The 15,596-nt window shown below is 41.8% G+C and overlaps 1 protein-coding gene across 3 annotated transcripts in view; it reads right to left on the bottom strand.

The window, feature by feature from the left end:
* Window positions 1-1,285: 1,285 nt before the first annotated feature.
* The window catches only part of LOC146649398 (carboxyl-terminal PDZ ligand of neuronal nitric oxide synthase protein-like), a 247,081-nt gene continuing 232,770 nt past the window's right edge, over window positions 1,286-15,596 (bottom strand). For all 3 annotated transcript variants that reach the window (XM_085387095.1, XM_085387094.1, XM_085387096.1), the window contains exons 11-13: window positions 8,372-8,568; window positions 8,039-8,163; window positions 1,286-5,755 (exon numbers count right to left, since the gene is read on the bottom strand). In XM_085387095.1, the coding sequence (XP_085243221.1) occupies window positions 5,116-5,755; window positions 8,039-8,163; window positions 8,372-8,568 (962 nt within the window). In that variant the 3' untranslated portion in view covers window positions 1,286-5,115. The remainder of the gene's footprint in view (window positions 5,756-8,038; window positions 8,164-8,371; window positions 8,569-15,596) is intronic.

The raw sequence follows: 15,596 nt of genomic DNA, 5'->3' as shown, positions 1-15,596 counted from the left end.
ATCAATGTGAACATCTATTCACTTTCACAACGCTCTGAAAGGCATTCATGGAAGAGCTCATTTGTAGAAGCAGCAGCTTTGTTCTGTCTGTCCTAATTTTCTTTTCAAATCTCTCCGTGCCTTGTAGACCGGCTCATACAAATAAGGCTGTGATGGAAAGAACATACTGTGGATGTACTCATGAAGGCTCAGTCAGACCCAGCCTGTGCTTTGGAGCACAATGCGGCAAACTCACAACATAGGTGTCTATGAGGTGGACTGCACTATAGACAGTATATAAAAGATTGCCATAGCCACTGGGATATCACAGACTGGTTTCAGACTTTGTGTTGTTTTGGAGGCATAACATTATCTTTTTGGATGCAGCTATGCTGATACTAGAGCCAGAAGTGATCATAACTGGACAACACAGTTAGTAACTAATGCTAGCAAGGTTGTTTAGCATGCTGCACCAAAAAAAACAAACAAATTAGCTACAGCTGCCTGTGTTAAGATGCCTGTCATATTTTGTATTTTAAATACATAACGGCGGTACATGTATTCCGTTACTCCCCAACACTGCTACCAAGTTGCAATATGTGAAATATAAGCTCAAGCTATGCAGAGTATCTCAGCTCAATCTCAGTTTGAGTAACTACATAAAAATTAATCTTTCGAGAACAACCGCAGCATGACCTTCGTTCATACTGCTGGGGGCGCTTCCTTATACAAAACTAGCTGAGAAGCTCAGCAGGACACAGCAGAGAGAAACTTGTTGGGTCGAGAAACTGCACCCAGCTATCTCGCGCCCTAGATGATTCATTATGCATGAAGGTCTGGGTTCTTTTGTAGAAAATCAATAAGTGCATCACGTCTGAATTATTAAACAGCAACAAGACCTGCACACATGTCTGAGCTGACCGGTTGTTTACACCAGGGGTGGCCAGTGACCAGGAGTTTCACGAATTAGGACAAACATAGATGAATTAAACATCAGAGCGGTTTCCGCTCTAGAATCCCCGCCACCGCCGCGCCTCTCAGAGCGTATGATCCATCAAACAGAGTAAGGACACACGGGGGCCCATCGACGCTGACTGATGGAACTGATAAGGATGAGAGCTCTGTGCAAGCAGTCACTGAGTGGCAGGCGTGAGCCGAAGGAAAGACAAAACACAGACTATTCCCAGAACAAATGATGAAGAAAAGGTCTTGTTAAGCTTTGAAAAAGACACAGAAGACAAAAAGTGGTTCATGATTAAGTCTATTTTCAGATTTGTTTTCTCAGAAGATTACAGCCATTGGAGGAATTATTTCCCCACTTAAAAAAAAAAAAAAAACTACATTAGGAGGATAAAAGGCAAAAACTTATTGAATCATTTTGATTTTTCATTATAAAAAAAGAGACACAGTCACATAATTTGCAACAGTTAAAGCAGAATTGCTAAAAGGTCCCAGTCTTCGGGCTTGTTTTGAAAAAGCCTCCACGTGCAGCACTCAGCTTCCTTCATTCATCATGTCTGCTGAAATCATGTCGACCAGCGTTGAAAAGACAAAAGCAAGACACGACGTCACAGACAAAGGGTGGTCATTTTCTTCCTCTCCATTTATCAAATTCTGCAGCAGCTAAATAACGCAGATTGCCTCTGACTGTATATCAAAATAAATCTCTTTCCTTCATTTGTTAGAGCAACAAAGTGATTAGCATTTTCACAGAATTTTCAAAAATAGCCTTACAACATTTCCATAAAAAGTACACTGCTCCTCCTTCATCAGCAAATAAAAGAATTCAGCTTTTTAGTGTTTGTGTCCTCGTAAAGCTGCTCGTTTGCATTCTCTGAACTAATGATCGCGTTGCATTGCTTTTACCTTCTGACTCAATCCGAGTGGCTGTTATCAATCCGTTCCTGCGTGTTTGTTAGATCACATCAAAGCCTCTCTGATAAGTGGTTCATCTCCGTGCTGAGAGACACTTGGCTTATCATCGACCGTCAGGCTACAAGTTACAATTTTTATTTTAGGGTGGTTTTTGTTTCATTTAGGGACCGATGAGCTCTACATAAACATGAAAAAAAAAAGAGTTTTGGTCGTTACTTGACAGATTTCAGTTTTTCTGAGCCATTTAAAGTGGGCAGGGCTTCTGCTCACGTTTCATACAACAGATTTATATTCTTGGACTCTACTTCAGAGGTTTTGTAATATTTGCTGTTCAAGAAAATCCTCATTTACCTCATGCTGGTGCAGCTCATCAGGCCAAACACAAGCCCTCCCCTCACTTTAAGCCACATTCCTTCTGACTGGTTGCCTCTCACAAACAGTAAGTTTGTACAGTAAGTGGGTGGGACTTAAATGACCATATTAGGGATACCTGACATCATCAGCCTTAGCTATCCTCTATAACAAACTGCTTTGGTTTAAGAAACCCATTTTAATAATGGTGGCTATATTTTCCCTGCTCATGCTGTACACCAGTGTTTGTCAGTAGTTATGTTTTTTTGTAATAGTAAATGATACTTTTTCACTCTTGCATCTACCTAAAAGGGTCAGTTTACACATTTTCTTTTTTCTTTTTCTTTTTTTTTTTAAAAAAGCTACTTTTCATTTCCACCTGTCATCTGCCACTCTCACTTCATGAGCAATGCTCTGGGTGCTGAAAACAGCAGAAAATCTCCACAGTGTCTTGCAGGTTGCTTGTTAAAGCTAATGGGACAATTATGTTTTGTGACTTGGGTGAAATAACTCTTTAATGGGAGACATCAGCTGCTTTATTGTGGTGGTAGATGGCAGTAAGACCAAGTCAGAGAGAGACAGACTGAGACAAAGCTTCCTTTATCTATTTCTCTTTAGCTCCAACATTCCTCTCATTCTGCCGGGCACGACCTGACCATGACCAACGCTGGCTGTGCCTCTGTCTCGCTGTCCTCTGGGAGCTCTTTGATATTTTTAGTGTATCCCTACAAGGACAGCAGGTCACTCACTGAGGCCACTCGCAGAAAATGGGTTCTTTTCAGTGTCTGGGCATTGGGATCTTTGTGTTCACTTTCCACAGTTCAAAAGTCCACTTTAATCCACTCGCACAGATCTGCAGAACAGATGCTCACACAGTAGTGTTATAAAAATACAGCTTTGCTTGTGCTACAATAACCATGGCAACTTGATTGTGCTACTCTTACAGTGATAAAAAAAACCCTTTCTGAGTCAGAAAGTTTCAAATGCGAACTGCTACGACAAAGGTATTAATACACAGGCTTTGGGTTCTTTTTTCCAGAGCCGATGAAGTGAAAGTAAATGAGAGAGATTCTCTTCTGCAGAAATCTTCGCTCCTGCTTTCTCACTAAAATAATGTGACAAAAAACAGCATGTCTGACTGAGCCAATCGCTTCTGTCTTTGGTCTGTCACTTAATGATCTGCTCAAATAAAAACGCACCTCTTTCATCTCTTTCTGCTGACAGCTAATTATCCTGCTCCTCCTCAGCTCAGAAACAACTTTCCAGCAGCCCTCCCTCCAAAAGCTGCCCGTCCCTCCACCCGTCTCTCTTTCGACTCTCCATCAGGATTTTGTGGAGATCACTGGAATTCGCTTTCAGTTCAGCCACAGCGGGAAGATGATTTTGGAAATCTTTATCATGTTGGTGTTTCAGTTATGGTCAAATTATGAGCCTGGATCCAAACACACAGCTCCTTCGCCTTCCAGGCAATCAAATTTTTATGGTACAAACAGTTGCTGAGTCACAACAATTCTGCAAAGATGAGTGGTTCAAAATTCCTCCACAGAGCTGTAAAAGACTCATTGCCAGTTATTGCAAACGCTTAATTGCAGTTGTTGTTGCTAAGGGTGGCCCAACCAGTTATTAGGTTTAGGGGGCGAACGCTTTTTTACACAGGGCCATGTAGGTTTGGATTCCCGCCCCCCTCCCCGAGCTTGGTTCTGCCGGACGTTACGTCTCACTCAAGTGCTTTCTCATCAGATGTCGTCTGATTGTTGGGATTTCTCTCTGTAATTGTAGGGTCTTCACCTTACAAGAAAAAGCGCATCGAGGTGACTGTTGTTGTGATTTGGCGCTATATAAATATAACTGAAACAAAAGTTTAAGTGTGTTCCAAAAATCTATTTTGGAGAAAGTTCTCTTCCAGGTTGGCTCAAGAAGGAACAGGAATCATTTCTTTAGGGTGAAGCTGAGGGTCAAAAGGCTTCGCCCTCCTGCAGTAGAAAGTGCTGCGTGACATTTCATATCGACTGAACTGAAAGGAAATTCCTCGCTAACCTTTTCCATCTTACACATTCACATCCTTTCCGCCTCTCCACCCCTCACTTCCGTCTTCTTTTCCCGAGCCTGCGCCTAACTCCTAACACTAGAGTTTTATGTTAAATGAGTCTAAATGTACATTATATTGCTGTATAACTTTGAGCTGCAGCAGCATTTGTATGATTTATACCAAAAATGCAATGAAATGTCCCTTTAAATAGAGCAAAAATATCGTGGTGCTAAATACAATAGTGTTTTATCTTAATACTGATAAAATAATATAAAATTTAATGTTTGTGGTTACACTTGCCAATAACTGTCTGTAACATTTTAGCCCATTTAAAGGATATTTCATCTCACTTAAAACATTTATTGTTACATCATCATTACATTACTGAGGAAGGCATGATATGTTAGACACCTGATATACATAAGAAATACACAGTGAATAAATCAGAAGCATTAAAAAACTGCACAAAAAAGAGTCCCGCTTATTTCCTCTGTTGCTGCTCATTCATTGTCTCATGCTGGTCAGTTTTTGTTTTCATTCATTAACAAGATTCTTGAAGCGCCCAGCTGACCTCAGATCAGCCGTGTTAGAAAGCAAGGCGTAATTACCGTGACCTTTCAGCTAATCGCACATCCGGAAATCAGATTTAAAAAAGATAAAGAGCCCTCGGTTCTGGAAGTACGTGTTCTCTTTTCCTAAAGTAAAGCCCAGAGAAGATCGAGTTGAAAAATTGAAAAGTGGCAGTGAATTTTTGATTTGCAGTACTCGCTGCAGTCTGTTTGAATTACCTCCACACACATTTCTGGGATGGACACTAAGAGAAAAACTTCAAATTCTTTTTGAAATCTACTGAACTGGTTATTTGGCCGCAGCTCTGTGTGTTACTCAAACGACAGCAGGTCTGGATGGTGCTCCATGTCTTCAGTGCTCCCTCCAGTGGCTTTGCTACAGGGGGCGCCATTCCCCAGCAGGACATCCTCGCCCAGGCTGATGCGGCAGGGAGTTTTGCCCGAGCAGGGAGTGGAAGCCAGCCGCGAGTCTGGCCCCGGCGCCTTCTGCCAGATATCGCATTGTTTGGCTTTGGACTCCAGAGGGGGATCTTTATTGATGAGGTCTGGTACAGAGAGCTGGAGCTGGAGCCTGTGTTCATCCATGCCTTCATCAGAGCTTCCCACTTCTACGCCATCCTCTTCTCCACCTATCACTGTATCCACGTTGTCATTGATCTCAGCTGTCTCAGAATCAGCTCCGGGTTTCCTCTCTGCTGGGCCCGATGGCCTCTTTTCCTCCTCCTTTCCCTGTTGCTGCTCCTCCTCATTCCTTATCTCCTCCTGAGTGATGGGGGATGTCTTCTCAGGGGAGGAAGGGAAAGAGGAAGAATCCACAGGGTCGGGGGAGGAGACCACGGGGTCAGAGGAGATCATCATGTCCTGGGTCGTCTTCAGTGCTCGAGGGAGGCGCTTCTTCCCCGATGGGGGTGGAGGGTCCAGCCGAGGGAAGGAGTCAAAGGAGGTGATGTGGCTGGAATAGAAGAGAGGAATAAAGGTAGGGGGAGAAAAGGGAAAATGGAGATTAAGGGAGGCAACGAAAGACAGACAGAGAACGTTTAAGTGGTGACTACAGTTGAAACTTCTGCCATATGCTGCCACAAAGAAGAAATCGATTCCTAAACATATTTTATGCTGATGAAGTTTAGCTGCTTGAATTGACCAGAGCTGTTCAAGCTTAAACAGCATGTTTACAGCCTCATGACTCCCCTTGGTGGTCGTCATGGCAGATCATCAACCTGCTTCTCAGCCTATCCCCAGCATCTATCCCTCTGCATGCCTTCCTTCACTACATCCATGAATCTTCCCTGTGCTTTTCCTCTTTTCCTCCTTCCTGGCAGCTTCATCTTCAACATCCTTTGTCCAAACAATCTAAGTCTTGCCTCTCTGACTTTGTCTTCATACCGCTCGATCTTTCCTGTTCTCTCCCAACAGAAATCTTCAACTCTGCCACCTCCAGATTCAGTCTCTCTTTCAGTGGCACCCTCTATAAACCATAAATCATAGTGTAGCAGGTCTACTACCATCATGTAAACCTTCCCTTTCACTCTCACCACTATCCATCTGTCACAAATTGCCCCTGACATTTGTCTCCACCCATTCCACCCTGCCTGCACTGTTCTTCACCTCTCTCGGGCACTGTCTGTTGCTTTACAAAAACAATTTAGGCTCTGATAGATGGTTTCCTCCTTCATAACAACGTTACGTTGTGTAAAACATCCTAGAACTGCATTTGGATGCAGATAAAAGTAGATGACCTGTCACAGAGCCTACATACAGGAACAAACACTGAAGCTAGGGTTTGTAATAACTAAGGAAGCAATCCATACATAACCCATATGTAATGCTGCATTTACAATAGGCACAAACTATTCAGGCAAAGAAAAAACGCAGCAAAATGAACTTCAGATTTTGCAGTCGGTACACATTAAAACTGTGGGCGGGACTATGACTAAACATGTCAAGAAAAATTGACAGCTAATTGGCTGATGGCCCCGCTGTGCAAAATAATAGAATCCTGTCAGGGGCCGTTTGTTGCATCAAAGAACCACCAATTGTTTCATATTTTAACTGAATGAAACTTTGTCGAACAAAAGCCATCCAAAGTTTGCATGCCGCTTCAGCTGATAGAAGAATGAAACCTGGCAGGATGACTCAGACTTCAAAGCTGCTCTTGCCTACTAATAAGAACAAGCTGAGTGACGGAGGAGGAAGGCGGCTGGAGAGAAGCTACAAGAGCTTAAACCTACATTCGCTCGTGTTCGGAGCTCCTCACTGAGTTCAGTGAGTGAGCGTGTTTACAAAAAACACTCTAAATTCTTAAGCTGTTCCAGATGACGTCAACACGTAATCCTGTAGCTAGAGGGCAAGGCGATCACAAATTATTACTGTTGTGTGACCTTTCACTGCAGCTGACAGGTGGAGACAGTTCAATAAGCACTGCTGTGCTGTCTGTCCTCAGAAAATGCACCTTTTTGTCACAAAAACAGCATCTTTAACATCAAAAACCCAAGAAAAAAACATAAACCTTGTTAAGGAGGTCAGAGGCTTTGCAGGACTTGCGTTGTCTGGGGAACAGGGGAAGGTCCTGCGCACCTCATCGCATGCATTCACGTTTCAAAAATGAGAAGTGAGTCAGCTATAAGTCTGCCGAACCAGCTGGTGGTCCAGAACAATCTTTAGATCGCTGCTAAATGAAGCTAAATCTGTTCTGGGTGCAGCGAATGGAGATAAATGGAACCTGAGCGGCTGAAAAATGACTTTTACTCGGCCAATCTTCAGGAGAACAGACGAAAAATCCTCCAAAGTACGTTTATGAGAGTACATAAACATGTCAAATCGGCATATTCAAAAAAACAAAAAATAAAATAAACCCCCTGAAACTGAAAACTTCAAAGTGAAAAACTGGCTTATTCAATTCCAGGCATCTCCCAGGCACCTCTGATGTATCATCATTAATTTAAAGCCACATTTCACAGGAAAAATCGTAAATTATTCACCTTTTCTGACCCACAGCCCAATTCTGCAGTGATAGATACGTCCTCTGCTCAGTATAGGTAATGGAATATTTTTGAATAAATTAAGATAATGTCTTTCAGTGGGTTTATTAATTAATTAGACGTGTGGAAAGGCCTCCGAGTTTCACATATTCATCCTAAAATCTTTTGACGTAGAAGCCTGTTAATTATTTGGGGGGAGCGGTTTGCTCAGTATTAAGATGAAGTATGAATGTGTGTGTGGATATGAGGGTGCATACCTGCTGGCAGCAGTCTCACTGAGTTGCTCCATGCAGCTCCAAACTGCACCAACATTCTTGTTGACCTCCGTGACCCCAATGTCTCCGAGGTTGCTGGGCTCTTTTCTTCTTAGCAAGTCATTGACCTGAAAGAAGGCGAGACGAGAAGGAGAGAAAGGTTTAACCTTTGCAGGCAGTTTTGATACAAATGTTTATCGGCTCAGCTGAAAGAATAAAAAGAGCTTAAACCTGCGTCCCTTTCAATAAGTCACACTATATGAGCTTATTTCAAAGGGTAAAAGAATACAGGACCTGCTGAGCTCAATGTCCCGTTTCTGCTTGTGTCGCACTAACCTTTGCCCCGACTGCCTTGCCCAGGTTAATGGCATTTTTCAGCCTCTGCTGTCCTCCAGAGGAGGGCGAGTCCACGCAGCTGGACCCCGGGTTGGAATTAGTCGTCGCCGCGGCGCGCCGGGTCGAGGACGGCCCTGGCCTCGAGGTCTGGGGACTCTGCTGCTGCGCAATGGAGTTCTCAAACATACTTTGATCAACTGTTCACAAAAGAAAAATGGAGAGGGAAAGAGCAGAAAGGGAGAGAGAGAGGGGTAGGTGAATACACAGTAGGACTTCAAAAAAAGAGCATGTCTGCTTTTAAAAGAGCATGCTGCAAAGCTGCAGGCCTTTCAAGTCTTAGGCAATACTGGTGGGATTTTTTACTCTGGGATACACTAACTTGGATCTTGAGAGAAAACAAAGAAATATTCCACTGAAACGAACACTTCTGATTGGTGTTTTAAAAAGTTCTTTTATTTTTTCCCCCTTCCAAACTACTGGGCAAACTTTTCTAACCAAATTCATCTTTTGTAGAGTGTTTCTTCAAACATGTCACGTTCTTATGACGCGCTCTGCAGCTTTGCATTGTAACACGACGATTCAAAGGTTTTTCATGACAATGCATTTACATGGGAGGGATCTAGCTGGCAAAGCGTAGTAGATCCACTGATATCACAGAATAATACATAAAACAATACAACAACAAAATAACACCACTGCAGCAACACATGCACAAACATAGGCGGGAACGATCAAGCAGAAAAATACAGGATGAGAAAAAGCAAAAAACCCAAAACAAAACAAAAAGGCAGCTCAGGTTCAGTCCACTTAAGACAGACGATCTTACCTCTTGGAGAGAAATAGTTCTCGGAAAGCATTCAGTAAGACACAAAGTATCAGATATCAATCATTGTACTAGTCAAGCTGTTTCTGCTTAGTCATACAGTACTGCTACAAGGGGACACTTTGGGGAAGGCAACAGCTAAAGAGCACAGCTGCAGCTGTGTACGCATATCTGAAAGGTACATTGTCTTCATCGGATAAATGTGGAGAAAATATAGCTATTTGGAATCAGATGGCGTATCAAAGGGTAACCTTGACTTCTCTTGTGCACACACAAATATTTCACTTGCCATCCCAATCAGGAGATCTGCAAAAAGCCCATTAGACAAAAGGCCAGAGGAAATGTGATCTGATATTATGAATCAACTGGATACAGAAGGCATCGACTTCAAGGAGAGAGAAAGAGCTAAGTGAAGAACAGAAAAGGATACGTTTTGGTACTTTAGAGCGCGCAGAAGGCAGAGAAGAAAAGTGCAAAGAAAAGAAATGTCAAACTTGGAAGTACGATCGAAACCTTACAGATAATCTTACTATTTTGGCGCCACCTGGTGGGTAAAATAAAGCCAATAAACAACAACAGTCCTGGTCTGTAAATATCTGGTGCCACAGCAGTTGTGTGTTTTTAAGAAAGTGGCAATGTTCAGCCCGTTTTCTGAAACAGCCCAAACATTTGCACAATATTAACTGCACTGATTTTCAAATATCTTTAGCATTTGCAGCAGTAAATATAAGCAAACTGACGATGCGACCTCAGGCTTAGAAAATTAGAATATTTCAGTATTTTCTGATGTTATATATCTCAAACCTTTAATTGGTTCAACAGGCAATCAGTTAGTGGTTTACGTGATACTTAACAAAAACAATATTGCAGAAAATAATGCTCTTTAAGAGTTAGCTAATGCAGTACATCAGCGAGCAAGTCATTAGCATCACTAACCATAACTCTGCACTTCCTGCCACCAAATAAGTGCTTATTATGTGTGCATCATTCTAAGTTTCTGTGTATTGGCATGACTGCAATTTATGCTTTTGTGTTCCACAAACACACTTCTTTAAATAATTCAACTAAGCATTTTTCCACAAATAACAAACAGGTTCCTGACATTGCTAACAAATGGTATACTGGCACAGATTTGCTTAATTAAAGCTGTGATGAAACTGGAGGCTAATTTATGAATCTTTCTGGAATGTTTGGCCTGCCTGCGAACATTATTCTTATCTTCTGACTGTTTGTCAAGGTAATCGAGTGATCTCTGGATCAATAGTCTCCTGTTCCATTGGCCAAAAAACATCCTTGTTGATCCCACCAGACAATGAGGCCACACACTTCTACATTACCTTGCAATGGAGAGTCAACAGAAAGACCTTGTAATGTAGTAACCCCACAGTAGCCTGTGAAGGGCACCAGGAAGAGAGGTGTTTGTGATACAGCCTCCATTGTACTCTGAAAAATGTATGTGTAAGTCTCAACGTTAAATGTTTTTGCAGGTTTCCTCTCTGCATGGTGAAAAGGTGAAACCCGCTGTTTGAAAATGAGCCAGAGTGTCACTGGCTGGCTCATTTACACACAGATGCAGTTAATCATCACTATTTATGGACATTTCACTGCTGGACAGTCCCCGAGCCAGCTCTGAACCTCTGTTGCTTTTATGGCTCACTAAAATGAATGCAAATTCAAAGGCTTTCCATTGTGCTATGTTAAAATGCCAGCATTTCCACTGGGACTAGAGGTCAGCTCGTCCTGGCTAAATATACCATCAGTGAAACACAAAAGACTTAAAGGTTTTAAAACAAAAAGATATTTAGTCTTCATGGACATTACTGGCAATGCATTTCTAAGTGTAGTGCTGGATGAATGCATTTCCTGCCAGCAGTTTATATTAAATGGACAATGAGGACATGTGTGACCTTCCACGCATCTTCCAAAATATGCAGCTGCTTTTATTAAATATATAGACGTTCCCATCCATCTCCATGTTCAAAAAGCAATCCATCACACCAAACAAACAAATAACCTGTTTGATCCACCCAGTCAAAGGCAACCCATCTAGGGTCAGAGTCAGATTAATGGCCATCCCTTTTTAACCTCTTTATATAGAATTGTCTCCTGTTTGGAAAGCCTAGATTGAAAAGCTTTAAATCATTATCAGCGATAACCTTATCCTAATTCTGCATTTTGGAGAAAGGCAAAGCGGATGTCTTTTGGAGTGTGTCATTTAGAATAGTTAGTCTTTGCTCCCTGAATGCCAAGACTTGAGAGAAAAATTTTATGAAAGTAAAAATAATATATTCATTAGGGATGTACGCGATTAGTTGACTAATTGTTGCTACTGGCACTAGTCGGTACCAGACGTGGTAGTCGTTTAACATTTGATTGATGCCCAGTAAATTGCTGTGTCTTAAATGTTATGGAGCATCTGCCACCAGAAGGAGCATTGTTTATGAGAAAGGCCATAAATCTTTAAAGCTATGTTTTCATTATTGTTATTATTACTGTTAGTTGTTTTAAAGGCAAAAGAATGCGATTGTGGATACAACGGACAGAAAAGACAGTGAGGAGTTCAGTCAGTTGGTGGCGGGCTTAGGGTAGAGCCCTTATACCTGCACATTGAAAGGAACCAGTTCAAGTGGTTGCCTACTGGGTAAGGTGTTCCGATTGGGCATGTCCTACCAGGAAGAGACCCCAGGGTAGACCCAGGACACTCTGGAGAGACTCTTCTTCATCCTTCTTCTCCCTTTTTGCACATATAATGTGCAATGTTTATAATGCATAATGCAACATACCAAACAGCAGCATTTAAATTATGATTCATTAATGAAGAAAAACAATAGACATTTTTTGTCACTGTCTATTAAACTGCCAGGAACAGTTGCCGGGAACATCACTAGTTAGAGTTAGGGTTGGGATCAGCAGCAATGATGACTGAAGTGATGATACGAAAATGTAGGTGACCTTATTTGAAAGGTAACCAGTTTCTAAAAAAAGATTTTTTAAAAAACCCAACATGGCAGTGTGGTTATATTTCAAACACTAGGCCTGGACGATTAACTACAATACATTGGTTAAATCCATCCCATGTTTCTTTGTGGGGCCTTGTGATACCATTTTCATTTTAAATGGAAAATAAAGTGGTAGAATCACTCTTATCTCTAAACAAATGGGATCTCTGATCACCTTCCAAAACAAGTGTCTGCTTTCATTAAATATGAATCATTTTACCATGCACCTCTCTATTTCCCACAGTCCAACATACTTACATCACAGTCCAATCTATTATCTTAAGTTTAATACTACACATTGTGCTTCCTCTGGGAGTGTGACACCTAACGTAACCTTGTGTATTCACCATCTTAATGTACAATACCATGCCAGGCATTTTTTAGACTTGTAGTCATCATGCACTACCATCAAGAGGGACTCTGATCGTCCCAAATTCCTTGTACCGTGGGACAATGAGCCCAAACATACAGCCACAGTTATAAAAAGTGAAGAACAAGGAGTCCTGCTACAGATGCTATGATCCCCACAGAGCTCTGATCTCAACATCATGGAGCCAGTCTGGGATTGCACAAAGAGACAAGAGATTCTGAGAACCTGAATTCATAAAAGAACTGAGGGAAATTCTCAAAGATGTGCGCAAACTCTTACATTCCAAGTATTCCTGTGCTTGAAAGTAACGTTTCAACAACACTGGATCCATTTGAGTTCTATACCAAAAAAGCAACAACATTTATCCTACTTTGAAAAGAAAATATTTAAGAATTCAAAAGCAACTTAACTTAATACAGCTGTGAGACATGCTCCCCTGGTAAAACAAAGGCTCACACAGGTAGAAATCCAGTCTGCATGATGGATTCTTTTCAAAGTTAGAAGAAAATAAGATTTGAAAAATAAACACCAACTAAACTAATGTCAGAGCAACATGTAAACAGCGCACAGACACACAGTCTCTGTATCTCTACTCATAAAATCAAACCCTTCTGAAACCCTACACCAAAATCTGACGTGCATCTCCCAAGAAATCAAAGAAGGGCCTACAGCTATAGTGACCGGCCTGTTCAGTCCTGGTGATTCTGCTTGTGCATTTCCAACTTTCTCTTCTCAGTTTTCATCAGTGAGAGACTGACTAACGTCATCTCAATATGAGAAAAAAATGATCAATAGATGGACTCACAAATCCAATTCAATTCAACTTATATTGTGCCAAATCACAACAGTCACCTCAAGGCAGTTTATATTGTAAGGTAAAGACACTACAATAATACAGAGCAAACCCCAACAGTCAGATGATCTCCAACAAGTACTTGGCAACAGTGGGAAGCTCTTGCTATCAGTTTACACCGCATAGAAAACATGGAAGATGACTACAAGGTAATCAACACATACAGTAACACAGCAGCACGAGCATGAATGCGGGCAATGATGTCGGCCTCTTGCATTGGTTATGTCGTAGGCTCTACACAGATTCCCAGCAAAAATCTAAATTCAAAGCAACCTCCGTGAAGCCCACATTAAAAAGCAAATTCTTTTGCTTAGGTGGTTTCAATCATGGGGAGACGCAGCGGTGTGGTGGTTAGCGCCGTCTCCCTGGGTGCTCCCCACAGTCCACAGACATGCATGGGGTTAGATTAACTGGTGCAACTGACTATAGGAAGGTAAGCATGAATGGTCTACGTGTTGGCTCTGAAACAGATGTTGAGGGTGTACACTGGCACAGCGCCCTGTGACATGGACATGGATGGGCTCCAGCCCCACCGCGACCCTGAACTGAATAAATGAACAAAAAAATGGATGGAGGGTTTCAATAACAAATAAAAGGCACTTCCTTCATTACCAGCAAACTGGCAGATTTCAGTGAGTCCAACTTCCTCCTGACAGGACGCTCATTCACAGCAGCTTACGAGCTGTTCTGTTTGATTTGTCATTCCCTGTGTTGAGATTTACTTCCAGCCTCTTAACCGAGAATTTCATTTGGCCTCTCACGGATGGGCTTCTGTGCCTCAGCCCCTGTGTGATCTCATATAAGGTCACACAGGTGTATTTCTATCCTACAAATCTAGCCTACTGAAGCCTTAGAATTAGACAAGTAGTGCAACTTAGATGTTAAAACCACAACAATGACGCGGTGTCCCAGTTTCAAACTTTTACCAGTTGCTGTGGTTTCAGTGTGCAGTCTGAAAAGTGAACCACAGATTAAAAAGCACAGGCCGAATTCCACAGTTAGAATGAAACTCGTGTGAGCCACAACGTGTTTATGTTCCAGCGCGCTCAGTGAAACATGTTAAGCTCCTGCATAATAACTAGAATAACGCACTGTCAGCATTTGCAAGTTGCATGCTTTGTAGTATTAATAGATGCTGGTGCAGAGACTTTCAGTGCCTGATGCTGAAAATGATTGGAGATAATGGCAACGCCCAACACAGGAAGCATACAGTGGTTATAAGAACAATGAAAGAGCGACAGAGACACTCAAAGAATCCTGAACAAAAGTGTTTAAATGTAAACTTAGACACACTGAAGTCTTACAGTGTGTTGAATTAATGTGGAACCTAAGCTGCAGTGAGTGATTTCATTGTTTGAATTTATACCCGTCTGTGGAACTGTGAAACTGAGAGGTTGACAGAGGATCAAATAAATCTCACACAAAACAGTGACTGAAACACAGACACGGAGAGAATTGATTGAGTCTATACGCATAGTGTCAGAGCTTTGAAAATGACAATGAACACTAGCTGCTCTTTTGGTAATGATCAAGCTAGATTCTATTACAGCTCATTACATTTTGCTTAACTGAGGCATTATCAATATACTGTGTTTATTCTAAGGAGCTTAGAAAGAAAAGCGTCTTGACTTCTTTAAGCTGCTTGAAAGAGTTTCAAGTTTCACGAGTTTCAAGCAACTTAAAGAAATTCAGACGCTTTTCTTTCTAAGCTCCTTAGACTACGATGACCTGGATGACAGAGAACCTTCACAGGTACTGTGTTTAGACTCCGTATTACCAACAAACAGCTCTACTGCACTTACTGAGGTGTAGTTGCCATTCTGGGAAAGTGTGTGCCCAACCACAGTTTATATTCAAGCAATCTAATTAAAAATATGTCCTGCCCCCGTCAATCAACAGCTAACTGCACAGGTGCTTTTTATACCTCAGATTGTTGCTGTTATGGCTCTGTACTCTGTCCTTTTATGCAGAACATCTTGTCTTTAAAGCAGCTTGTGGATAATTATTCAAGACCGTTTGCATTTTGATTCAGACTTGATCTGAAACTGTGCATGTGCAAACCCTTGATGGAGGTATGACTCAGAAAGGAGAGAGCATAAGTGCCGTAAATTGCCTCTGTGAGCTGTTTGAGACTCTGCTGCAGCTCCAGCTGCTGCCTGTGTGGATGAGTGGACCAAACA

This window comes from Rhamphochromis longiceps, linkage group LG17 (genome assembly GCF_057381845.1).
Source record: "Rhamphochromis longiceps isolate RC_006_pf linkage group LG17, R_longiceps_female_GT1.1, whole genome shotgun sequence".
NCBI lineage: Eukaryota > Metazoa > Chordata > Actinopteri > Cichliformes > Cichlidae > Rhamphochromis > Rhamphochromis longiceps.
Note: the sequence above shows the minus strand (reverse complement) of the source record. Positions and strands in the feature narration are given on the sequence as shown.